The sequence below is a fragment of the Psittacula echo genome, assembly GCF_963264785.1.
Source record: "Psittacula echo genome assembly, chromosome: 1".
In the NCBI taxonomy this organism is placed as follows: Eukaryota; Metazoa; Chordata; class Aves; order Psittaciformes; family Psittacidae; genus Psittacula; species Psittacula echo.
Window position 1 is genome coordinate 89,063,702 of NC_137735.1, and position 27,209 is coordinate 89,090,910.

The 27,209-nt window shown below is 45.2% G+C and overlaps 1 protein-coding gene across 1 annotated transcript in view; it reads left to right on the forward strand.

The window, feature by feature from the left end:
- RBFOX2 (RNA binding fox-1 homolog 2) overlaps positions 1 to 27,209 on the forward strand; it is a gene marked incomplete at its 5' end in the record, with an annotated part of 167,324 nt that overhangs the window by 20,692 nt on the left and 119,423 nt on the right. Inside the window, one exon of the mRNA XM_080633585.1 lies at positions 16,027 to 16,077. Coding sequence (XP_080489711.1) covers positions 16,027 to 16,077 — 51 coding nt within the window. The remainder of the gene's footprint in view (positions 1 to 16,026; positions 16,078 to 27,209) is intronic.

Here is a 27,209-nt window from a genome sequence, read left to right on the forward strand (position 1 = left end):
GACACAGGGAGCTGTGTGTGCGGGGAACAAGCAGTGCTGTGTAGCCAGTCAGCTCTCTGCTCCCGCTGGTGGCAAGGGCAGGCAGTGTTTGCCAGCTCCTGCCAGCATGGCATAGTTGGGCAAGTCGGCAGCATTCCCAGGTAGTGTGGGGCTTTCCCACGAGTGTGCTGCTGGCTCCCTGGCTTCCCATTTGGACCCCACATGTAAGCATGCAGGGTGGCTGAAGGTGATGCGAGCTGGCTTCGTCTTTCCTCAACACCGTGTAAACGAGCAGAGTGCCTGAATTATTCACTCCTCCTCGGCCTGCTATTCCTATTGAATTCCCTGTGTGAGGCACGCTGCCAGCACCCGGTGATGAATTCGTTGCTGCACCAGCCCCAGAGGCACCCTGCACCCTGTGTGTTCAGGGCTGGGGAGCTGTGTAGCGGCAGGGCGGTGAGGCTGGGTTGCCCTGCAGGCTTCCCATCCGCAGCGTAGGTAGGCACCAGCCTTTTTGCTGCTGGGTTGTTGGCAGGTTTGCGTGTCTATATCTGGTTCTGCCTTGCAGCCATGCTGAAGACTGCATGGGATCCCAGGTCCTCATCTTTTTCTATTATCTCTCCATGTGTGGTATCTGGTATTGTACCCTATCTGCATTTCATCTTAGTGGCGTGGATTTCTCTGCAAACCACATCCTTTTTTTTTTTTTTTTTTACACACAATTTGAGGGTCTCTTTTCTGCATCCCAAGTTTTCAGGGGTTGTGGTGCTAAAAAACAATCAGTCTCACGTTTTCTGAGAGGAAATGTTTCCTTTATTGTTCTAATGGAAATCATTCCCTATTTGCCTGTAATGTTAGCCTTGCTAATTTTTGTAAGTGTTTAAAAGATCTCCACTGTTCACATTATCACAACTCATAAAAGCTGCAAGACACATTTTATGCTTTTGGAAGAGATGATCACTTCTCCATGCAAGAACTTCTGGGTGTGCGCTTGGTACCACCTTCATTGTGTTGATCCTCTGCTTTGTTCCTCTCTATTTTCTCTTTTAAGCAATTACAGCAGGTGGCTGGTCCCTGGGGAAACTCCCTTTGACCAGAGGGCTCTCTAGTCCTGGTTGACAGGATCGGATGGAGTTTCAGGTCCTCCTGGCTACACAGAGGAGTGAGTGTTTTTTCACCTCTGATTGGATCATGTAAATCAGCTCTTCCTTTGTGTCGTCCTCTTTGTCCAGAATCTCCTTCTAGTGATTTTTGGTGAATAAATCGGCCTTGATAACGGGTTGAATTTTTGTTCGATAGTCATGTTGATATTTAAAAACTGGTGTATCTGAGGAGCAAATAGGGGTAATAATCAGAATTGTGACCAGTGATTTCCCTCAGAACCTGGTTTCTGTAGGTGGTATGGAAGTGATTGAGTACAAAGTAGCAGGGGTTGGCTGCCTCTTTTTCCCCTTTTGTTTATTTAAATCCTGTGCTGTTACAGCCCTCTGGGATTTTAGTGTTTGATAAAGTGCTGAGGGGTTCCTAGAGCCTTGCAGAGACTGGAAAAAACAAAGTTCCCTTCCAGAGAGAAATGCAGTCCTTTCACACCATTGAAAATGCTGGATGCTGGAGGGGTGCACCTCCGCTGGCCAGTGCAAAGCTTTTCCTGCTGAACGACATCCCCTCAGCCAAAGACAAAGTCTTTCAGAGTCACTGCGTATCTTCCTGTCCTCAGTTTGCTTTGTGTGGCTGTGATGGACAGGAAGGATGTGCTGTCCTTTTTTCCCTTCCTTTGACTCATACCTGGAGCAGAGCACCTCTGAAGTGGTGGCTGCAATGCTGCTTGCTGTGGCTTCTCTGCAGCAAGTAGCAGAGGAAACTTGAAGTGATTCAATGGAGAGAGAGGCAAAACAAACCCTAGGAAAGCCTAGATCATTGCATATGTCCGTGAGCGTTGACTGGTTATTGCATCAAAAAGGCTAAAAGGAAGGGAACAGGGTAAAGATGCCTGTTTTGTCCTTCATCAAGCTGGAATGGAGAGAGGTGTAGTATTCCCTGTCAACAGAGAAGAGGGAAATGTCTGAAACAAGCTTCCTCCTACTGCTTTTAAAGTTGTATGAGTGGGAGACAACAAGTTGCAAAGGTGTGAAGCCTGCAGTGATGTCATGCAGCAACTGGGAGGCAGTCTGGGAGGCTTTCCTATTAGCACACAGGGCTTGCAAATGTGATTTTTTTGCTGTGGGTAAAAGCATTCAGCCCCTCCAGAAACAAATACAAAAGCTGGTGGACTGGGACTCATGAATGGCAAGCTCTTCACGTAGTCAGTGGAGAAGCTAAGGCTTATTGTAATATATGGCTTCTGGGATGCAGGGGAGAGCTAGAATTGGCATCGCCAGAGTGTGGGGCTCTGTGGTTTCATAGTATCTTTGTGGAGTAGAGATTTCAAGTTTTTTGAGCTTCTCATTTATACCCTTTTTGGCTTTAGTAATGGCAGCAGGAGAAAGGGAAAACTTGTTCTTCTTCCCTCCCTCTTTTTTTCTTCCCCCCAGGAGGTTTTTGACTGCTTCCAGAAAGTAGCAGATTTCCAGCTCTTTCCCTCATCCTCCTGATCTGATTGAAGAGCAGTGGGGGAGAGAAGCAATCTCATTCAGTCTATGATTTGCATGTGTTCAACCCTCCTGTCCTGAATCTGTGCGGTGCCTTTCTGTGCGGCTGATAACAGCTTTCCCATGCAGCAGCTGCATCTGTGTGAAATTCCAACATCTTTTCTTCGTTGGTTTTCTTTCTGCTGCTCCTTTGAAGCTGCAAGTAATCCTCTGGGCACCAGTGCTATCTCTCTACCAACTCTGACTGATGCAATGCTGTCTTCATATTGGATAGGATTTGGGAGGTTCATTTTTTCACACAGGATGATTACAGGCTTCATTTTGACAGACATTTATACACTGCAGGTGGTAGTGTTGGTGCCTTAAGACTTGATTTTTTGATCTGTTACGTTTCAGTTTTGGTCAGGCTCATATATAGATAATGTTTAATATGTGTGCACAAATGTGTATTTTATATACACACAGTGTTTTCTCCTTGTGGTCATAGTTTGAGTGCTTGTAATGCATTAAGCAGTGTCACTAATATAAATGAAATGATGTTTGTTTTTCCTGTCCTCTTTAGGAAAAGCTCTTGAATGAGCAGCATCAAGCTGAGAACCAGGAACATTTCTAAAATACAGATAGCTCTGATGACAGAACATGCATACTTTGCGCATCTTAATAGTGAAGTCTTCTACATGCCTCATCTTACCACAAGCATCCTCTGCAGAGTCAGCCTCAGCCAGTAGTTCTGCAGTTGGTCTTGTCAAATCCTTGACGTCTCTTTGTGATGGTGGTGTATGGGCCTGTAGTGAAGAGCAGTGCTTTTTTCTGGAAGTCGTGGAGGTCACAAATGCAAAGCACTGAAGACAGAAGGGGTCTGTGTGTCTCTTTGCAAATTCAGTAGGGAAAAACTTATTAACATCTGTGTTTGTAGGCCCTCCTCAATTACTGATCTGAAAACTAGCTACCAAGTGTGGGTAGATTTCATTGATAAAAATACCTTTTCCCTTGTGCATTCTCACAACTCCGTAAATAATTAACAGATCAAATATGACAGCTTGGTTTTGGATACTCATGGCTACTATCTGTAAAGCATCCCTGCGATCATGAAAACTCACTTAAGCAGCTCCAGTCTTTCATAGAGCAGCAGCAGTCTTGAATTGCTCCCTGCTCTGAGGGATGAAAAAAGGAGAAAAGTATGAGCAAACACCAGCCATATCTGGTTAGGTTACACAGGATTGGGGATGTTATGATCAGTTCTCTGAGGGAGTAAAAAACTGAATCTTAAAGCAGTGTTAAAGATGCCTGTGTAGAAGGCTCTGAAAAGCATGGATGTCAAGGACTGATAGCTTCTAGAAGGAAGCTTGTCAGCAAAGCTCGTGTTGTTGCAGTTTCATCATTGGTTTAAGCTGTTCTAAAACTATGCCTTTGTTGAAAGAGGAGCCCTGCCTTCTCCCCCATACCAGCCATGTGGTCCTGCACCCTCCAGCGTACAGGTGTTTGGGATTACGTGGCCTGTAGTGCCCACCTTTGTCCATGAAGCTAATCCTTCTCCTTTTTGATGGATTAGTTTCCAGGAGGATGAGCAAGCTGATCTGACTTGCCATGTTCTTCTGTGATCCCTACAGTGCTTGCAGGAGGTGAGTAAGGCATGCACATTTGGCAGCAAAAGGGGGAAAAACAGGGCGATTCCTTTTGTTGGCAGTGGGATTTTTTGAGGTTGGTTTAACCTGTCTGCAAAACCCATGCTCTTAGAAGGTTTGTATCACTGTGTAGCCCAAGGGTGTTCAGTTTTAATCTCTTTATACTTGGGCCTAGCAGTCTTTTGCAGAAGGGGGGAGCAACTAGAGCTGAATTTATAGGGCTGCAACTGTCTAGACCTTTGAGTAAGAATGTTGGCTGTATTTACAAAGAAACCTTGAGAAATGAAACAAAAAAGGCAAGTGGTGCCTTGGCATGGTTTGACTGGCTCTCTCATCTGCTCTTTGCCACGGTGCCTTTGGTCTGCTCAAGTTCAGGAGTTTGCTATACTGGCAGTTTCTCTATACCTAATTTAAGATGTTTTCATGTTCAGTGGGAGGGTGGCTCCCTTTTTTGTTTCCTTTATCTGAATGTGCCACATAAGAAGATACACGATGCTGTAATTTCAGGAGCCGAGTGTTTTTAGATCCCTATTCTGCATTTCATCTGTAGGCTAAGGGAGGGAAATGTAACTTCTTGATGCAAAGAAGTCTCCAGGGATTGCGCGCAGAGGAGGTTTTTAGATTTGTGAAGGAAAAAGCCTTAGGTGAATGTGCTGTGACAGTCCCTTCCCACACATGCACGCTTCCAAACCGAGTGGTAATTTCAAAAGCTTTTAAAAATTGTTAGAATTTTAATGTTATTGCCTTCTGAAAAGCTTTGTGGAAAATAGTGATGGGGTAGTGATGGGCAAGAGATGCAGAGAAATGCTCACAGAGGGCAGGGCGGTCAGAGCTTGTGTATTACACACTCCATATGGAGCAGCCGGATGGACTGTCTGGCCATGCTGGGGTGTGTGCTCCATTCTGCCCCACGGGACCATGGCAGGGGATGTGGTGAGGGGATCTGTGGTTATAGCTGCGGCAGGCTGGGACGGGAAGCAGCCGGGAGGGCAGAGGGCACAAATCTGCAAGGAACTAGTTTTGGTCAGTTCCACCATTGGTATTGTGGCTTGTTTATTACATTGTCTTGCCGGCAGGGAAGGGAGGGGACTTTGCTTTTGTGTGGTGCTGGCAGGAATGTGCAATCCAGGGGTTTTGAGATATCCTGGGGGCGAATTTGTGTGTGTGTGTCTTTTTCTTCCAGAGGCTTCAGACTATCCCTAAAGATAATAGGGTGGAACTGAGGCTCTGTCAGGAGGTTGTCTGCTGTTTTGAGGGCTTCTGGGATATAACTAAACCTAAAGCTGGTAAAAAGAGAGAAATGTATCACAGACTTGTGGGATGCTGCAGGAGAGAACTGTGTCTCCTGCCTGCTTGGCAGACCCGTGTCTCGCAGCCTCCTATGTGCCTGGTGTACAGCAGCCTGGTACTTTAATGCTGCAGGCACCACAAAGATCCCTGGCACGTGTCTTGACCTTTCACAGGCACGATCTGTTCTTACGACCTCTAACTGTTTAATTGCAATCTTATTTTTGTGGTTGATGGCCGTATTTAAACACGGAATGTACAGTAGTATAAGAATATCCAATGTGCGAGACTGCTGGCAGTGTCTCACTTATTTTTCCATTAATACATAAAGTTCTTGGCCCGTAAGAGTAGAACACAGGCAGCAGAAAACCACTTTCCCCTTATAAGCAGGGCTAGTGCTCCCATGTGGACCAAACTGAAGAGTTCAGACCAGTTAGAGATATCTCGCTGGATGATTTTGCTCTCCACAGTAACATGGTCTTTCTTAGAAATGCCTTTGGAGTGGCTTTGGCTTGCTTCTCTGTGCAATGAAATGGAAACAGTAACTTACTGTAAATGCCTAGTTTTGTCCCCATAGCTGGGTTGGGTGGTGTTTTGTTTTGAATCTTCCTAGCTCTCCTGAGTTTTTGGATACAGCCTTCCAAACGAAGGGCAGGTCTTTCTTCCTTTCTCTTACAGTTCTGAAACAAAGCACATACTGAAACTCCTCTCAAAACTATTCCACACAGGAGGTGTTCCTCCTTTGGGAGGGAAGGAGATTCTTTGATTAGTGCTCCTTTCCTCCCTCTTTTAACCCCTTTCTAGCTGTGACCGTTGGCTGCACTGGGATGCTTCATACCTCCAGCATAAGTTATTTGGCTAGCTTGGGACATCAGCTATAATATGCCATATTGAGCAGCTTGTGTATGGTGAGCATTTCTCATAGCTTAGGAAGGATTTCTCTCTTTCCATATACTTAGTAGAGAAGTGTGACCACAGCTACCATGCTGTTAGCTTTGCAGGAGCAGTGAGGTGGTTTGTGTAACAGAAGTGGATTCCAAGGAGTCCTTGGTTAATGGCTGAGAAAGCCTGTTATTTTAAGACTTATTTTTATGAATTGCCTTAGCACGTGATCACATCCCATCCAGACTGTCTGTGGCCCATAAAGAGATGGCACTCAGTTACAGGGTGTGTGTAAGAAGAAGAGTAAAGGTGTGCTTTCTGTAGTGGAATGGCATTGTGTTATAGCAGGAATCACTCGTGTTACTTTCCATGTGTAATTGCTTAATTGGGATGTTGAAAGGTTAGCTTTGATTTTGTTTTGATATGTTTTTACATCTTTATAGGCAAGTGTGTAGTGCTTGGATGTCTAATTAGAAGAAAACCCCTGAAAAATACTGATGTGTGTGGGAGAGGTGAATAAAGGTAAAGGCAAGGAGGGAAGGGTAAAAACCCTGCAGGCTTTACTTCCTTATGGAGATAACAACCCTTGCAAGGGGAGTACCTCTCTTATAAACTGTTACACGGGATTTACTCTGGTAAAATTCAACAGTCATGACCTTTCCTTTTCCCTTTTAAAATACCAGTGAATGGCGTTTTGGAAACAGACACCCTCTTTGTCTCCAGAACATGTGCTGAGGCACTAACGAGCTGTCCCAGGCCTTGCTGAAAGGAGCCCTTTGGTGCTTGGAAATGGCTGTATCGGACTCTGTTGCCCTTCTGACTCTTGGTACCTTTGAGGCAGCAGGGGAGCATCACCATGCTGATGTGCTTCACATCATGGTCTTTCCGTTGTCTTAAGAATGGAATTAAGTCTCTTGCCTGTGACTGGAATATTCATCTCTGCTGGAGTGGATTCTCTTGCATCCATGTGTTCATTCATGGCACATAAATGAGAGCTTTCAAGGGGCCAAAATTCAGGGTGAGCCCTCAATATGTGCAGCTCCCATTTGGGGCTCTTCTAACTTCAGAATGACTTGCCATCCATGTTTTCCCCCCGTTGTTCTTACTATGTGCAGTTAGTGCACTGGATGCGCTTTCATGAGGGCTGCTTCTGAAGCAGTGTGCCCAAGAGACAGAGGATTCAGTCTTTCTCTGTCCCTTGTGATGCCACGTTGGGATGCCCCTTGTGAGCAGAGAGAGCTGCCGCGCTGTGCAGGTCGCCCTCACAGCACTCAAGGGGGTTTCTTTACCTTTTATAGATACCCTTTTGTTCCCCACTCTTGCAGGGAGAGGAGCTTTCCAGGAGGGGGATGGAGAGGCCAGGCTTAATGGTCTTAAGAGTGAATTTATTCTTTTTTCATTATTTTGGGAGGGAAGGCCTGGGAGTTGTTTCTCTCTAACTGTTTCCAGATGGTGCTGCTGGAACACAAAGATTTCTAGTGTGTTTGGCATGGCGGCAGTGAGACCCTTAGCCCCCCCGGCACTTCCTGTGCAGCTCCACAATCCTGCAGGCTTAATCAGAAACAGCCCTGGCTGCCGAGGCACTCCTGAAGCCTGCCTTTTCTTCACCCTGTGCCCCAAACCCTGTGCCCTCTCCCTCCTCCGGGCTTTTTAACCCCTTGCCATTACAGCTCTGTCCCGTCAGCCTGCCCCCCTCCCTGGAATCATTTCTCAGGCTGGCTTTGGGCACTTACAGTGCTCTGGAGATGGAACTGCATTTGGCTAGACTGCTCGAAGAAATGATGTCTCTGGGGACAGGAAAGCTGGTTTGTAATGCGAACCTGGGAAAATAATTTCTGTAACTATCTAGGGCAGCTTATGCAATCAGGCCAACGAGTCCAGGGCACAGAAAATGTCTCTCGCACCTATTTGCCTGCGGCACTCGGTATACAGCAAGATTTTTGTCTGAATTGTGTGCTGTTGTGCCTCTTTTTTGTGCCCATTTCCCTAAAAACAAGGCAGGTTTAATTTTCTGTCACAGCCTCTTCACATCCAACTAACAAATTGGTTTCAGCTTTTTCTTCTGCAGGTAATGGAACAACTATAATTTCCTTCTCAAAATTAGGGATTCTCTTCCTTTTCACCTTAGAGCAACAGCCTCTGAATATCTTTAAAATCAGCCACGAAGCTTGTGATAAACTGACTTTGCTTCTGGATCTGTGGTCTGTCATCTCCCTCACCTTGTTCTCTTCCATGTTCTCCAGCCTGGTTTTTGAGACAGCGGGAGCAATGAAGCCATCTACTAAGGCAGAACTCCGTACTCCACTTTGCGAAAGCTTGCAGTTGTTGTGTTTGAGCAAGCCGGCTTTTTATGCCATGAGCATCTTGCTTTGTAATGAGTGGCTTAGCATAAGTTACATGTGAAATGCTTCCTCAGCTCCCTATAACAATTACGACATCCAGAGGTGCCCCCAGTGCTGGATTTTAAAGCCTTGTTATGAGCCCTGTCCTGCTGAGGAAGAGTGGAAGTGAAGATGAACTGCCATTTAAAATGCTTGTGCCTAGTAAAAGAGGAGGGAAATCAATATTCTGTGCTGTTGGCTTCTGTGCATGCAGAGTGTCCTTGCATTTGCTCGATCACAGATGTCACACTGTGCACAGTATTCCCAGGGGCTTTAACTCCCACTGGCTCTATTATTGCCAACCTAGGTCATGGACCAGCAAAAGCAGGCTGTATTTCCTTTATGCCCAGAGCAGTATGAGGATGCTGCCGTATGTAGTGCAAAATAAAACTGTATGTTTTTGTTTTGTACATTTAAATTACACAAATTAGTGAAATCTTATGTCTTTGAGAAGCTGAAAATACCCTTTGGTTCATCTGGAAAACGAAAAAGCCTGTTGGTGGAAAGCTGCTTCTGACCTCTAGAAAGCTACTTCCATTACTTCTTCTTATACCAAATCTCTGTGAAATACTTCAATTTTAGCTCTTCTGTTTTGGCTGTGGAAGTGATTTCTCTGTATGAAAATCCCCCTCCGTTCTGCAAAATGAGACATCTGTATTGTAGCTTCATATGGGCGCTGTCCGCTTAAACCCTGAGTAAACTTGTTGCATACTGAGTTTAACAGGCCTGAAAGTTTAAATCTGTGTGGTTTGGTCAGATGTATATTTGCGTGTATTCCGTTCTGCAGCTTCTGCTATACCAAGCAGTTATTATTCCTGTAGTATGTACAGGGTTTTGCGGAACAGAAGTTGCCAGGAGGTCGGAGTTAAGATGTATTTCAAACACAGAAAACTGCACGGGCACGTTTGGGCAGCCTCACCAGGGTGCTCCCTGTTTGACAGCGATGCAGCCTCCCGCTGACTTGTCCTGTTCCCTCTTGCTGGCCACCTCTTGGGCTTGCTTAGCTAATTGCTCCCAAACTATTCAAGCTGTGGTCAGGGCAGGCGGCTATTTTTATTAATCTGACATCACCCTCCTTTCTTGTCTTTACTGTGTCACTGGGCTTCCCGCCCGGGGAGCCGCTGGCAGGCCTGGCCTCCCTCTTGGCTGGGCCCCTGCTCTTCAATGATGGTGGAGAGGAGGGCCTGCAGGCTCAAAGGCGGGTGATGGGCTGCCTGGTGCTGCAGGGTACTACAGGGGTGGAGCTCTGGAGAGCTGTGGGCTTGCAAAGCCTTGAGGCTGGTGCGGGGACCCCTTTGTGCTGTGGGCTGGAGGTGGGGAACTCCGTCAGGGTGTCCCGGCCAGGAGCTCTCCTGTCCTATCTGTCCAACATCATACTGGATCCTGCTGAAAACGGGGTATTTTTAGGAGAAGGGGAAACCTGGTGAGAGGAGGGCAGGCTGGAGGCTGCCGTCACTGCAGCAACTGGGCCAGAATTCCAGGAAGGAAGAGGGGCCGAATGGGCCTGCATCCCAGCCTCCACCAGGCCCTGAAGCAGGGAGCCCATGGGTGCTCTTCTGCTCTCCTGGGGGCAGCTGCCAGCATCAGGCCTCGTGCGGTTGGAGCACTGTGTTAGCAGCAGCACCTCTGGTTTTCCCTCCCTCAGGACGTGTCCTTAGTGACTGGGGTGTGTATGGGAAGCCAGGGCAGTGCTAGCCAGCATGAGTCTTCCCAGCCATCAAGGGCAGCGGCATGCAGCGTACTTGGTGTGGCACCTTTCATCAAAATTTGCAGCCTTTAGTCCCCAAACACAGCTTAAAAAACCCCAAAAGGATGGGTACTAAGCAAAATGTAAATCCATTTATTTGCATCCACAAAACCGTACAGTTTGTTGATTTCAGGACACTGACAAAGAAGCAAATAAATGGAAGTCCTTTGCTAGATGATGTTTATGTGTCTGGAAACTGGCCAAAAGCTGAGAAGCAAGTTTAATTGAAAATGAAGACAGCTGAAGGGATTTGTCCCACACTATAGATGCAGTTATTGGAACTGCAGAGTGATTAGCAAGAGCTATATATCAAATTAGGGTAAGTATCGAGGGAGAAGGGTGACATTAAGATCCATTTAAAAACTACTTTAGTTCAGTTTTTCATTAATAATCGGTAATTCACCCTTACATGCTGCTTTTCCCATTAATTTTATTCACAGGCAATTTGGGGTAGGGAGATGGCACACACAATTGAGAAGCCAGACTGAATGCATCACATACACTTAGACAAAGAAATAGATATTTCCTTTTTGCTTATATGCAATAATTCGTGCATGTAAGGGTCCAATGAGGCATTGCCTCTGTTTTCTTGGTAACTGATAATAAGGTCAAGGCATTTACAGTTTTACTTGTGCTCTGCCACAGTTAAAATACTAAAAAGGCTTTTTCAAGCCCCCTCCTTGCCCAGCACAGATCTTCTGTCTTTCCTGCTGTGCAAGAAGTAAAGCAGGAAAGATGGTGAAATGCCTGGGCTGCGGTGAACAGAGCTGGGATTTCTGTCTGGCTCGCAGGCTTTACTTTTTCGCAGCTGTCACTTTCAGATTAATAGTTTAGTTGCCAGTGTTCAGCTTTCTTTTTTTGTTGTTGTTTTGTGTTTTAACATCTTATTCTCTGTGTTCTAGAAAAGTGGCTTCTCTCTGTGTAGCACAAGTCTCTGCTGAATGCGTAGCTTGTGCTATCTCACCACTTCAAAATCCCATTTCACTCTCAGGAGGAACAAGTGATTTCTTGTTGCCTTTATGTCGTTGCTCTGTGTAGTGTGGGGGTTTGTGAAGCTGCGGGTCTCCCTCGCCACTTCTTTCCAAGCCCCCGGGCTGCTGTGCTGCCAGGAACTCTTGGGGGCAGCCAGAACAGAGGCAAATGAGCTGTTCTTGTGTCGGTTTTGCTGCTGTTGCTCAGAACCTAGGAGGCAGTTGTGAAACTCAGAATAATTGCATTAACTTCACTTTCCTAGCATTGTCTGGAAAGCAGGCACAACACAGATCCAGGGAAGGGATTGCTTGGTCGTGTTTCTGAGGTTATCTTTGCATCCAAAAGGACGTGACACTTAAAGTTGAAGCTTGGATGTAGCAGGAATTGATTCTCTGGCTGGGGAAATACGGATGAACTCACTAAGATAACAGTTCCTACCAGCAGAGTTTTAATCTGCGGGCTTTAGGTTTAGTTTGGCTGTCAAGAAACAATTGCTAATCAGGCCTCTCTAATTGTTGTGTCTGGCAAAGTGGCGAGTCTGTGATGTAAAATTAATTCGTTCTGGGGTCAAGTTAGGTCAAGGAAAATTACTGCCTCTTTAAGCTAAAACTTACTTTTAAGAAGAAGGATTTCCAGACCTTCCATCATGTTACAGCTGTGACATTTCCTACAGAGGACTCACTCCAGTCCTCTGTGGCCTTTCATAAGTTAATAGCACCCACAGAACTGGTCACTTCTTAATGGTGTGCTGGTTTCTTGGCAGTTCCTCACGTTTTCCAGATGCATCTAATTCAGCAACTTTTAAGATTTATGGAGTTGAGAGGTGTCAAAAAACCCAATGACCCCCAAAGCCTGGCTGTTCTGCTAGTGCAGGAGCATCTCCTTCAGTCATCTGCAAATGCTTGTACTGTGTTTACCTCGTCCCTATGGCTTGCAGTTGTGTCAAACATTACTATTGCAAATGTCAACGGAAAAGAACTTGTGTTAGCAAGGCTGGGAAATTAAAGGGGGAAAATTTGAAGGGAAGAGAGAGGGTTATAGGCTTCATGTATTCGACTGAGTTGTGACTTTCATCCTGTTAAAACCAGTTGGCTGGCATAGAGACTGCTACTGAGGTACAGCCACAATGCTCACAGATCCTATGGAAGTGTGGAAGCCCGTGTGTGAGATCGTCAGTATGGTTTAAATAAAATCACAATATGTGTTGCGGAAAGCTGATGTACTGTATTAGCTTCTAGGGTTTTTTTTCTCCCCACTCTAAAGCAAATTGCAAGTACCTGAGAAATGTCTTTCCGGGGTAAAAAAAGTAATGAAACATCCCAGTGTCAGTTTGATTTGATTTTGCAGGCTAGCACTGCCTGACTCAATTTCTTTACCAATGTCTGGTTTCATGTTGGTATTGAAAGAGAAATGTAATTGTCAGGAGGGAGTTGCAAGAGAGATGGAGTTATCTGGGGATTCCCTCTCCCACCAGGCTGCTGCCTGAAGGCAGGGGCACTCCATGTTTGTTGGCAGGGTACTTGTGTGTCAAACATTCCCTCTCTCTCTCTTTTTACTTCCATTTTGTAAGATTAGTTTTGTGTGTGTGCAGGCAGAGGAGATTGAGTTGTATCCCCAGCCTCTGCTGCCTTAGATCACCCACTAGCTAACGGGTTTTCTGTCAGGGCGTTGCTTGACTGTCCTGTTCCAGTTGCAGGAGTTTATCGCTTTTACTTCTTGCTCTGTTTAGTTCTCAACAAAAGCAAACTCTGTATGGAATAATCATGCAGCAGGCCCTGGATTCACCATTAGTGACCTGTAAAATTGGCAGCACTGGAGATTATTGGCGAGAGACGGTTTCCCTAGGCGCTTCCTGCCTTCTCTTGGAGAGTTAAGTTCAATTAGAGCAATGATACGCACAGCGGGGATTTTGTAAAGGGTTCAGTACTTGGTGGTGGCATTGCTGTATGAGAAGCAGAGATATCTTTGGCCTTTTTGTGACCTTAATGCTCCAGCTGCTACACTCTTTCTAACCTCTGCTTTCTCCAAACTCTAGCTTTCCTAATCTAACCTTCTTTCACCTCTTCTTTTGCCTTCTGATGTAACCATACCCCTCAAACATTTTTAGTCTGTGATTTGTGGGATTTGTCTTCCAAAAACAAAGTGCAAATTGCTAGCTGTGGGTTTTGGGTTTTTTTAAACTCCACATCTTTCTTGTTTCTTTTTCTTCCATAGAGTGGGCTGCCCTCAGATCTGTATAATAGTCTTTCTCTTCCTTTTCTCACTCTTGAGATTAGCATCTACGGTGAAACCATTCTGTTTCTAGACATGGTTTCTGGGCATTTAGGTTCTTTGACTTTAGGAAATCCCACAAGGGTCTGTTTTTTCTCTTTTCTGCTACAGCCTCATAGTAACGGTCCCTGATGTGAAGAACCTTATCCTCAAAATAACGATTTCTTTTCCTTTCTTCATGATAACTTTCAGTTTGTTTTCTGTAGGGGCAAATTCTCCATTTATTCATTGTTTTCTGTGTGGAAATCTTTCTGTTTTCCAAGGTGTTGAGACAGACTGCCACATGAGCATGTCTGAGGTACTGATCTTGCAGGTGCTGTGAACAAGTACTGTTAAAAGAGTACTTGGAATGGTCTTTTGGGAGAAGACTGTATCTGCTGATACAAAGTGAACATTTATGGCACTTAGATATAAGTTGGTAGGCTATAGTGTGTGAGACACAATCACAATAATATGTAGTTACCCTGGGGGAGGAAAATACTAGCCTGCCTTTTCATCATGATGCTGCTTGGTTCTTAATTTCATTCATAGTTAAAACCCAAATGCTTTGGATGGTTCTGTAGCTGTCAGTCTCCACTTGCTTCTTCCAACTTCTCTGTCGTTCCTTCTCTTTCTGTATTACTTCTGCTTTACCTGCTTGCTGGCTAGTAGTGTTTGAGAAGAATGTACTCAGAGGGTGGTCAACCTAATTAATTACTGTTAATCCCCTAAAACTGGCTGCCAGAAGTTTTGTTGTCCTTGAAGCTCTCATACTGTGTGTGCTACTGTAGCTTTAGCGTGAGAGCCTTGAGAGGCTGGATGTTTCCTGGCAAGTTTCCATGGAGAATCCCCTGGGCAGGTTTGAGGTAAAGAGGAAGAGAGGGAGGATGAATACAAACTTAAAATAGCATTGCTAGTCTCTGCATTGAAATATTAGCACCTTGCTTTTTAGCAGAAGTTGTGTTTGAAGTGTTCTTGTGTCAACTGCAAAGTTGTGCCAGCAACCATAGGCCCTGTATAAGGCAGAAGACTTCTCTCTGGTAGGAGCCGGCCTGTTTAATCCAAATATCCCAGTGCAAAACTCAAAATATCTCAACAAAAACTCTTGCTGACAGTGATCACACATCTCTGTCAGCTTCATGGCCAGAATATCTTTGTTTTTGACAATTCAGAATTGTTTTGCTGTGCTTCGTTAGGGTCTTCCCCTTTGGCCTGCCTCTCTAGCCCAGATTCTCCAAGAGTTGCTGGAGAAAGTGCATGGCTGGCTTCAGAGTTCCTCCTCACAAGTCATAACAACAGATAGGAGCAGACTTAAAAATTGATTGTGGAGGGTGGCTACTGCCTTTCCTCCTTCTAGCATTCTGCCAGGAGCTGCTTGTGAATGCACGGGTACCAGGGTGAAATTGATACAGGCTTGGTCTAGTTTAGTTTATCCTCCACCCAGAGAGAAACAGATGCACTCACAGGGCCACGTGTGAGTGCCCCTCTCCCTGTTTCAAGTAGGAAGTGTTGGAGGGAGAGTAACAGAAAATAAATTAAGAGACTGAAATAAACATTTGGGAAGTATCGTGAAGTATGTTATCTTAATCCCCACAGCACTGCTAAAATAGAGACAGGTCTGGGAATTTCATGGAGAGATTCCAGAAGTGTTGGAGGTTCATAAATCCCCACAGAACAGTGTGATGGGGCTGCCAATAGCACAGAACGTGTTGGCTCGGAGACCCTTGTGGGGTGAAATAAGCAAGTCTAGAGCATTGATCTCCCATTGGGAGTGTGCACCATATTGTTTGGGCTTTCTGGGGTGTTTGAAGATACACTGACTGCTTTTTAAGTTCGTGTTAAGCTATTAGTACAGTTTTGAAAAGGAGAAAATTACACTTTATGGCTAGTGTTTAGGGAAACGTTTCTGCAAGATTGGGCAAGGTGGGCGGTAGCTTCTGTAATTTTATGTTCTGTTTTGTTCAGTGTTCGTGATGATAAATGAAGTTTGCATATAAGAATTCTTTGGAAAATTACGAATATTATACACCACTGAAATTACAGAGGGTAAGGCAGGATTAGCTTATGCTTATTTTATGGCTTTTTTTCTTTTATTCTTTTCCTTTCTGCACAGTTTGACACATGCAGTTGAAAATTAATTTAGGTGTATTAGCTTCCACGGAAAATAGGAAGTTAGCAGAGTGCTTTAATCTTAGCTCATCCTTCCCCCATTTCATGCAGGTTCTTGTTTTCGCCTGAGTCAAGACAGACACATAATTCCTTGGTTTCTCTTCCTTGTAACCCCTACATTCACTCTTTGTTTTCTTGTCTTGCAGAACGAGCCTCTGACTTCAGGTTATCATGGATACCCAGCAAGAGACAATCAAGTAAGAGTCTGATTGCAGTAAATGTGTGTGTGTGTCTCTGTGCATTTATGGGTGTTTTGTCCAACAGCTTCCTGGCTGTCTTGTTACGGAGTGGAAATGGTTTTTGTTCTGTTGTGGAATGCTTGCAGAGATATATGTGGTAAGCTGAATCTTTTTTATGGCCTCCAGCAGTATGGGGCAATGTGCCTGGTAAGGGGTTAAACATGATCCACATTACCAAGAGCTCAGGAAATTCTTTATTCTTAAAAATGTCATAACTTAAAATCACTGTCATAAGCTCCCACTCTATCTCCTCAGTGTTAGTGAATGTACACGTTCAGTGCCAGTGCATGCTTGGCCCTCTTTTATACTTCTGTATTTCCAGCATCTGGGGAGCAAAACAGCGCTGAGTTTTTGTAAGAGTCTGCTTTGCTGATGGAGTTAGGGAGTGACACGTCCCATTGGGTTGTTTCTAGTATCTGTGAACTTGTCTTGCCTTCCTTTCAAGTCCTGCAGGGCCCCTGCCCCTTGCTCTTATTCAGGATGTTCCCCTACAGCAGTAAAAATCACACTGTTCATTGTGTTACATCTGTAAGCATTCTCTTGCCTCCTAGCACAAGACAGAGAAATCCCAGTTGATGAATTTGTGTGTCGGAAGGAGGAGATGCTTTGGAACAAATGAAATTTAATGGGTTGTAAGGTACAACTGCCACACATTAAATCTCCCTTCTTAGAATGAAGTGGGTTTTTTTAGTGTTCTGCAGTGCTAATGCAAAGTATGAACCAGTGTAACAGGAAATTAATATGCAGAGAAAATCAATAATGCAGCACATTTCAGAAATGAGCAAATAACAAAACCAGAATCAAATTCTTCAATACTCTCAGGTACTGCTATATAAAGAAAGTGATTTTCATCATATCTTGATGAGGCCTGGGTATATGTAGCAACAGCTTAATGGGAGATGTTTTTATGAAGGAAGTGCAGCATAGTGCAGCCTCAGCAATTGAAGAGCTCAAATCTTTGGTGCTTGTAACGTGTCTGTGGGTTTCTACATAGGAGGAAATTATTCAGAATGTCTACTGGGATATATTAAACTGGTAACTAGCGTGAATAAATATTACACACTGGGATGCTGTGAGAGTTGGGTTCCTACTCTGCCCTGGCTGAGATATGCTGGGTTGAGAGGCAGAGCCAGTCCCAGATCCTTAAAGCAGTTCATATCTGCTTTCAGCTTTTCCATTCTGGTGGCAACCTCTGCACCCAGTTTTGCCCTTCACTGTACCTACCTATTTAGGGGTGTTTTCAGGTATTTCATTTTGGTGACTACCAGCATGTCCTGCTTCACAGATTTCCTCCTTCTTCTCATCCCTTAATAACTCTTGTGATTTGAAAGCCCAGGGCTGCTGTTGGCTGGCAGGTCACCAGATCAGTGGAGATGGACACAGGAAGCTCTACAACAGCTAGTGCGTGAAATGAGAATTACAGCCTGGGCAGCCTTGGAGGGCTCTGTATGGGTGAACATAGCAGTAATGTATATTAGTAAGTGTGCATATGTATTTCATATGGCAGGTAGCTTTAGGGAGGTTTCAGTTTAATTTGTGTGTTTTCATTTTAGCAAGTACTTGTAAAAAATCTTTTTGGCCTCCCCTTTCCTCCCTCCCCCCCAGTTTTGGTAATGTCTTGATCTGTGGTGTTTGTCCTTCTGTCTTGCTTTTGGCCTTGAAGCAGTTTCAATTCGGGTCTGGTTTTCACTAATGAGGTTTCAAAGCTTTTAGCTAATTTGATAGGGAGCCTTTTAACATGATAACAGGGAAAAAGTCTTCTGTTGCCACACACTCGGGCTGCTGTGGGAAACAGCAATGGCTGTTCCATCACCTGCCTTTCTGCTCTGGGGAAGGAGGAAGGAAGTGGTGTGGGAATACGTGTAGTGATCTTGAGCTTGTAACAAAGTAATTATGACATGCAGGAGCAGTTATGGCTGATTTCCTCAGATTAGGAGCTGAATTTCATCTGGTTGAGTGTAAATCTCTGTGTTTTGTTCTTTCCCATTGCAGTTCTTGATTGTAAAATGCTTGTGCTTTTTACCACAATGTTTTCCATAGCAGAAATAGCAAAGCAGAGCTTTATTTTTAGGGCTGTGTAGCCGCAGTAGTCCTGCTAGAAATTCTGTGGCTATAACTTGCCCTCTCTTTCACCTTACATAGCATCCTACTCCTTCACTTCTTTGTATGTGCTTTTAATTCAGTCCTTCAAGCTCTAAATGCCGTTGATTGCTGGCTGCAAACCTTTCACTATGCTGTTTTTACACCCTCTAGTGGTTAAACCATGCCAGATGTTCCAGATTATCATAGGTTTTTTTTCTTCCTGCTAGTGGAAATACGTGATTGGTTTGAGTCCTCACTTTGGCCATTTGGGACTGCTTAGGTCTACAGCATGAAGTTGATTTTGTATCCTTTCCCAAACATTTAAGCATTCTGTCATCACCACAGATGGGCAGCGGCACTGAGGCAAATGAGATGGGTTCATGCTGAGACTGTGTTCCTCTTAATTCTGGTGTTGTGTGATTACCTTATGATAACCCAGAACTTTTAAGTTGTTGTGCAGCCCCTTCGTTCCTCACCTGCCCTGCCAGAGTGCTGGCTTAGTGGACTTCTTGTGGTGAGAGGGCCTGGGGAACGCGTGCTAAGTCGTTATGGGGTATGCTTGCCTGAAAGGAGAAGGTTTTGTGTTGCAGTGTATACTACTGGGTCTATGTTACAGCCATGTAAGGAGCTGGAGAGCTCTCTGGGACTGTTCTCAAGAACTCAAGGTTTGCTCTGTGGATGTCTAATGCACATACAGGAATGGCAAGATGCCCCTCCTTTTCCCCAGAGGTAGGCTGATACAGGGACAGTAAAGGGAAAATAAGGGAAGCGTTAGTGTAACATTGTTAAGCAAGAAGAGAACCAAGTCTTTTGGTGAGGAGAGCTTATTCTCTGCGGACTGTTCAGTTCTTTATCCCTCTGCTGGGCCTGCCAACAGAACGGTGTTTCTTTTTTAGTAACACGAGCGCCTGCCTAAAAGGCAGTGAACCAAGACTTCCTTGCTTCATTTCACAAGCTGTGACAAACAGCTCTGAGGTACTATGAGTTGGTCTCAGCATGGAAGATGACTGTTACAGCTATACTGAGATAACTTTTACATACAGACAAACTCATCAAGAATAAGTACTTCCAGAAGGCTATTCCATGCTAGCTGTGCCAGCTCATTTTATATAAAGCCAAGGCCTATGTCATACAGCTCTAGTGCTTTTCATGTCCAAATGTATTCGACATGATATCTGAAATTTATTTGAGTGCTAAATACTGGCACTTCTATGGCAGAATTTGGCAGCTGCACTGAGTAATTTTGTGCCCTAACAGGAAGCAAAATGGTCAAGAACACCTTGTTTAGCTGCTGCTGAAAGGAAAAGAAGAGGAGAGAGAGGTAATTGCACACACCAGAACTCGGTCAGGATGTTTGAGCTATTATACCTCTTCTGTTACGGCAAGTGATTCTCAGCTATCACAACGGGTTAGGATATTGGTTTGAAGCCTCTTTTAGAAGCTTGTACTTGCGTGAGTATAATTCTTAAATCAAACTGGGCCATTGGCTTTGTGCTAATGTGGTGGAAACACTGTTACCCGTCACAAGTGACATTTCCTTCAACAGCTTAATTTCGGTGGATGGTTTTCCATCTGAGCACTCGCCAGGCTTGACCTGTTGTTCTCCTGTATGTAGATGAGACTGCAATACAAGGTAGCGTGGGTGCCCATGGCAACTGCTAGGAACAGCTTTATCACTGTCCCTTTGGTTTGAGTTCAAGCTTAAGGTGAAATGCTGTTAAATCCCCTCCAATTGTCAGCCTGTTCCCCTGGGTCTTCACTTGCTTGCTGCTTTGGAATATCTCTTGGAGCATGGTGGCTGTGTGCACTCCTCTCTCAAGGGCCACAAGCTGGTCTGCGTAAACTGAACTTTGGTGGTGGCAGTCTGTGAGAACAGGAAACCTCCCCTGTTGCTTTTTTTTCCCTGTTTGTTTTCTTTACTTAGTCCCTCCTGACATGGGGAGCTGGGCAAGGAAGCCCTTCATCCTGAGATGTGAAGGGTGTGTGTGAGCTCCCGTGGGGAGGCAGGACAGCAGGTCACTGGGCTTCCTGTTGGAGCTGCCTGCACAGAGGCACTGCTCCTGCTGGTGGTCTCTCTGTGGTGAGCAGTGGGGATCTTAGCAAAGAGTTCAAAGGGGCAAACCTCTGTCCTCTCCTCTGTGTGGTCTGAGGCTCCTTCACCTAAATGCCTCTTCTCCATCATGTGGATGAAGTGTGAATTTTGGGATACTGGGAACTTTAGCAGCAGCATGGTTTAGGGCAAAAAAACCTCTTGGTTTAGTATTAACAGGCGGAGATGCTCTTGTCATTAAACAAATAAAAAGTCACCTTCTTGAGGAAAATGGTTTGGCCACTTGGTTGTTTTTCATTTGTACCATGATAGCACCAGCCACACTCTCTTTCCAGTGCCGTATTGTCAGCCTTGGAACAAAGACTCCCTGTCTCAAGAGTTTAAATCTGTAATTACTGTTCCTGAAAAGCATCTTGGTTTTTGATTTGTTTTCCTGCTTGTATAATTTACCATGCACATAAACCCTGTAGTATGTGTGCTTAACTGCCTTTGTAACCTGTGAGATTGTGGCAGTCAAAGTGTTAAGTTTTTTCAGGAGCTAAAAAGGAGGGTTATTTGGGGGGTTTTGGTTTGGTTGTTGCTTACACTTTTGGTTTGTCTAGAGTGTATTTAATACAAGTGCTTGAACTGGGGGACAGGTTCTAGGAAGACTTTAAAGTTAACACCTGACTTCTTGAATGAATAGCCAGGATAAAGATCAGAAGCAGCTGAGATCCTCCAAAGAAAATGGACGAGACCAGACTTGATGTTCCTAGTGCTTCTGAGGAGCGCCTCTCTGCTTGAAGGCAAACAACCCTACATTTGGGATGGGAGCAAGCTAATGCGAGAAAAACTTCTAAACATCTTCCTCATATTTAAAATGAGGTGAACTAGGATTAAGACTGCTAGATCCGCTGCTTCCTGACTTCCACCGCCTCTCCTCAGGCAAGCAGTGAAATGTTTCCACTCTGTACTAGAGAGAACCAAAGGGATAGTCTGTTACTGACCTAACTGCAATGTCATATAGGAAGTAATGAGCTTCCTGGTAGAGAATGGGGTCTAGGAAAACGTCCAACATACTCAGGAGATGGGAAGCATCTGTGAGGCAGCTGCATGCAGAAGTTGTGCAGTGGGATAACCAGTGGGGTAAGGTGGGGGGTCACCATTTAGCACCTAAGCTGTGAAGCATGTGGGGTAGTTAAGATGTGTTATGGAAAGGCATTTAACACTGCAGAAGCGGGGAGTTTGAGAAATCCTTTGCTGGATTGCATCTAACGCTGCTTATAACTCAGCACATTCAGAAGGTAAAAAAAGTGTTGAGAGAGTGGAGAGGGTTAAGTTTAAAGCAACATAAATCATGATATCTGGGAAGGAAGATAGAGAGCAGAGTGTTTAGCTAAAAATTGAAGGAGGAGTTGGTTACAGACTGAAGTCCAATCAATCAGGATGAGTTGGAAGACAAAAGATAAGATCCATGGAAACTAATGTAGCAGTACTTCTCCCCTGAATCCAGAGCTGTCTTGGTAAGACATTTGGTTGATCACTTGAAGCACAAAGAAGTGGTTCCTTGTTTTCTCAAGCCAGACTACATCTCTAAGAAACTGCAGGAAGGACTTAGGAATTGTGATTAGGAAGAACTGTAACTCCACTAAATATCTGAGCTTGTTAATAATACTGCTTTCTGAAATGTCACTCTGAACCAAGTCTCTGTGCTTATATTGGCCACATTCCCCCAAATCTCTCCTTTCCTTTCTGTTCAGCTTATTTCCTACCATCAAACCCCTTAAATAATACAGGAAGCACAGTGTCTTGCAGCTGACACAAGCCTTGCAGACAGGGCAAGTATAGGGCTCTGGCCCTGTATTTATTTACCTTTTGCCTTGTGTCTGCTGCCTTTCTAGCCTCTCTGCATACAAAGCAGGGAATCATTTCCTTGCAGAGCTCCTCCATAAACACCTCCAGCAAGCTCCATACCAGTGCATGCCTCGGTCACAGTTGCTCAATATCGGGAGGAAAAAATAACCACGTAGAGAAAAGTTGTATGAGAAGAAGCTGAGGAGTGCATCCAGTTTGAGATACGTGGGAAGACTTCCTGACAATAAGGTCCTTCAGTCCTGTAAACAGCTTCTCAAGGGAAGTAGTGATTACCTTGCTGATGAATAGTCCTGCTAAAGTTCTGGGGTTGTAAGACGCTGGCAGGAAATGGGCTGGATGATGTAATACAAATTCCTTTCGTGTTTGAGCCCTCCAATTCAAGCAATTTCTCATCTCTGCTTGGGGTTAAAGAGAGGAGATGTGAGTCATCCTTGGGAGAGGACCAGGAGACCACATCTACCCCTGCGATGTGCTGTTTGACCGCTGAAGTGTTACCCGATGTCTGCAAGGGTCTTAGACACTCCCAAGCCTCTTAGTTGTTTTGGCAAGAGGGACAGTATCTTCTTTAGATTTCCCCTTCTATGATGACGAGTGCTAGAGAGCATGGCATATGTATTAGAAGTAGTCTGTGAAATGATTGGTTGGAGGACCAAAATCAAACGGTGTTGAGCACACACAGCCTGTTGATGGGTGTTTTGTCCTACTGGTTACATGAAAGCAGCTGTTCTGGGTCAGACAGGTCTCTGCCTTCCAGTGTTCTGGCTTGGACAGTGTCTAAGAGCAAGTACTTAAAGCAGAGGGAACAGTGCCAAAATTTGGTGATACTTCCCCATCTCCATACTCTTGAAGCAATCCCGTGGCTTTGGGATTTCCTGGCCACAGATTATTACTTTCTTTTTAAGTCACCTGTGATATTTTTCTTTATTTAATTTGTTCAGATTGTTTTTGAGCCTGTCTACATCTTTGGCATCCACAACATCCTGTGGCAATGAGATTTGTTTTAAGGGGGCAGAAAGTTGTTCTGTGCACAGCTAACTTGAAACCGAAGTGTCAGGTGAGGGCTGCACTGGCACTGCACGGGCGAGGATGTTCTGCTTAATTGACGGAAAACAAAGCAAGAAGCACAAGAACACAAGACAGAGGAGAATAGGGCGGAGGAGGAGCGGGGCAGCCCCGGTGCCGGGCCAGGGTGCCGCTCTGGCGGCGGGCTGCCAGGAGAGGGCAGCCGGCGCACGGCCAGCGCTGGCCGCCCCGCCCGCCCGGCGCTGGGGCCAGGCCCGGGGCGCGGTGAGGGGCGGCCGCCGCTCCTGCCTCTTCTGTCAGGGTGTCCCTCCTCTGCCTTAAGGCTTTGACCGTGGCTGTAGGGAGAGAGGGGGAAGAGGGTTCGGCCTCCCTCGGGCCCGTAGAGTGATCAGTTGTCTCCAGTGTGTGTTCTGCAGATCATGAAATCTCACAGCTTGTAAGTGAATGGAGCAATGAACACATATCTTCCATCTTTTTTCTTTTCTCCTTCACTCCCAAAAAAGAGGCTGAAGAACCCAAGAAATACAACTAACTGACCAGTGTGGTTACAAAACGTGGCAAGATGCTGAAAAAGATCAGATGCTTATGGTCAGATCCTTTACTAAAGGAAATTAAGACAACAACAGACGTCTATTGCTAATTTTTAAGAAACAATCATATCAGATCAATTTAATTTTCTCCTCTGATATGGTAGCAGGCCTGGCAGATGGAGAAAGCTGCTGGCTTTGGACCTAGTCCTGCGTGACCTTTACATAAACTAGGCAAATGGAAGGTGAAATTAAGAAGGGACTGCGCATCATTAGTAAACCATATTTGGAGTAATTATGTCCTGCTTTTCTCTGCATGTGTGATATGGAGTCCTCATGTGCGCTGCTGTGGCTACTCTGTACTATTCATCAAACATCACAGTAATGAAATAGCCAGTGAATACATGTGTGTGCAGGGGTGAGGTAGCCTTTGGAAGGTAGGATTAGATGTCAAAAAGATCATAGAACCATACAATTGTTTGTGTTGGAAGGGACCTTAAAGCTCATCCAGGGGGTTCCAACCCCACTGCCACAGGCAAGGACACCTTCCACTAGACCAGGTTGCTCCAAGCCCCGTCCAACCTGGCCTTGAACACTGCCAGGGATGGGGCAGCCACAGCTTCTCTGAGCAACCTGTGCCAGCGCCTCACCACCTTCATAGTGAAGAGTTTCTTCCTTATATCTAATCTACATCTGTCAGTTTAAACCCATTCGCTCTTGTCCTGTCACTACATGCCCTTATAAAATACCCCTCTCCAGATTTCCTGTTAGCCCTCCTTTAAACTTTGGAAGACTGTTTTAAGGTCTCCCCTGAGCCTTCTCTTCTCCAGGCAAAGATCACAGTACATTGCAGAAACGGCCTGAAATCTAACAATTTGAGGTTAAGCAAACCCGAGCTGAATTAACAAAATGTGTATGCAGTACAAAATGGAGAACAGTTGCCTATGTGGTAATATTGAAGGTAGGATCTGAGGTAATAGCAGGTAACAAACCAAGTATGTTGGTGCCTTTTGCTGTGATCTGGAAAACCTGGAATGCATTTCCAGGTGTGTTGCGTAACTGCAGAAGGCAGTTACTCTTTAGAGCTCAGCACAGCGAGTGGAGCACTGTACCTAGTTCTGAGCGCTTTAGGAAAGATAAAGATGTAATCTGGAAAGAGTCCAGGGAAGAACAGGAAAAGGAGGCTGAGAGAGCCTGATGTAAGAGGGAAATACTGAACTTGTTCCCTTGTTTAAAAAAAAACCAAATGGTAGGAAAGGATGGAGGATGGGGATTGATCATTAGCTGTGTCCATTGAAGGCAGCCTAACTTACATCAAGGAAGTCTTAAATTGGGTGTTAGGGGCAAAACAATATTTTCCTGATTCAGTGTAGTAAAGCACTGGAACGGTAATTCAAGGGGCTGGAGTTCCTGTTTCTAGGAGTCTGTAATAACAAGTTAGGCAATTCCTGATGGATGTTTGTCTAAACATGCTCTGTGCTGCCTCTGAGCATGGAGGACCTTGTCTCTCCTGCCCTGTAGTGGTGTTTTTCTGTGACAGTCAAAAGCCAGTTGGTGCCATCTACATGATTCTACAGCTTTATGATTGCTGTTGTCTTGGGCCTTTCTCTTTTTTGTACGTCTAAATTGTGAGATAGGAGGCTCCTCTGTTCCTGTCTGATCTTGAAAGTGCCAGAGATCCTTTCTTTGTGACAGCTGCCTCATAGCTCTGTTTCTTCCTGAGCTTGCTTATTACTCAAAGGGTGCGGGGTGTTCAGCATCTCTGAGTCAGTCCTTCCCCTCTGTCTCACAGTAATAACACGTATCATGTATGAACCTTAGAGCTGTTTGCTATCCTGATTTCCCTTTAAGCTCTCTGGCCAGATCTCCATCTCGAGTGTGCTTAGAGGAGAGAGATTTATTTATTTATTTTTAAACCAACATAAACAAACACCTCCTTGCTCCCCTACCTGCAACTCCCCTTGCATGAAGAAAGGACTGAGAGCATTCAGCAGGGCAGGGAGCGTGCTTCTGCCAGCTCGCGGTTGGGATCTGCTGTGGGAGGGCAGCCTGTGTGCACTACACCGAGTACCCGCTCGTGCCGGCAGCTTCAGCAGGACCCTGAGTAAATGAATGGGATCGCGTTCTGTTCTGCTGGCTTCTCCTGCATGGTGAGTGAGCAGCCCTGCATTGGCTGGGGAAGGATGCTGCGTGCAAGCAGACGACTTCAGCAAGCTACGCAGATGCTCCCGAGAATAGCTGGTGGATAGAAGATGGTTTCATTCTTTTCAATATTAAGGGAGAGGTATTTCCAGCGGTAGCATAATGTTGCTCGGAGCAGGCATTTGCCAGATGGTTTCAGCTCCCCCGAGGCTTTGGGATGTGAAAGGGAAAGGGCCAGGAACACACTTTTGATTCATTCCATTAGTAGATTAATCGTCACTGTCCTGGCTTAATAAGTCTCTTAGATTTCCCAGTGGAAATGGCACATGTAATTCTGCCTAGGTCACGCTCTGCACACCTGTGTTGAAGCTTTCACAGCAAGAAGCTATGCTGCTGGAGGCGACATCTGCAAAACAAGATTGGGGGGGGGGGGGCAGGTTTTTTTGATGGGGAAGAGGTGAGAAAATGTTTTTCATAAGTACTGTTAAATAATGCTAGTGGGAGTGAGATGGCTTGTGAGAACATGCTTGAATTCTTCTGCCATTTTGGTGGGGGGTGTATTTAAAAACCTTGCAGTGGTAATTTGATGTTATGGAGCTGGATTTTTTTTCCTCTCCATTCTGTATTAATTGCTGGCTAGATTGCATTTTCCAGGAAGTCTGTGATTAGAGGACAAGGGTGCTCTTCCTGATAAAGGTCAGAGGCTGCTGTCTCAAGAGGCTGGCGATAAAATGAAGAGAACTGTCTCACTGATTTTAAGGGAAAACCTGACCAGATGCTGTGCTGCTATTTACTTTGGGGTGGGGGAAACTGTCCCCCATGACCTGTCTCTTCCTGCCTCTCTTTGCACAGGCCAGCCAATTGTTGGGGAGTGAGTTTAGTTGCTGCTGCCTCCCACACAGGAGAAGGTTTGTAGCTTTTGGCAGTTTTAGCAAGAATCTCTGTTTTTAACTCTTTTGGTGCCTGTGGATTGTGATGAGCTGCACTCCGGTGTCACGGCAGCACTGAGCTGTGCTTGCTTCCAGGCTTAATAAAGGTTTTCCATTAGAACTGTATCTGATAAAACCTGTTGAAATTCCTTAGCTTATTGAGGAGAGACTTCAAGTGCTGCCAGCAGACACATCCTTGCTTTTTCTGATCCGTTATTGCTGATGCACCTGGAGAGCATGGACTGCTCTTTCTTACAGGTCAAGAGGAAAGCGGTGGCTAACACTGGCCACAGTTTGATAGTCATCTCCATTTCTGGGGCACCTGTCACCCTGGCTCTTTGCCATGGTATCCCTAAGCTAAAACAGTGCTCCTCAATTCCAAGTGCTTGGAGAACATCTTGTTTTCCAACCATTTATGGCAGCTAGCTCCAGTCCTTTGCAGGGTCTGAAGAAAGACTGACAGGGGCCAAAGGAATAAATGTC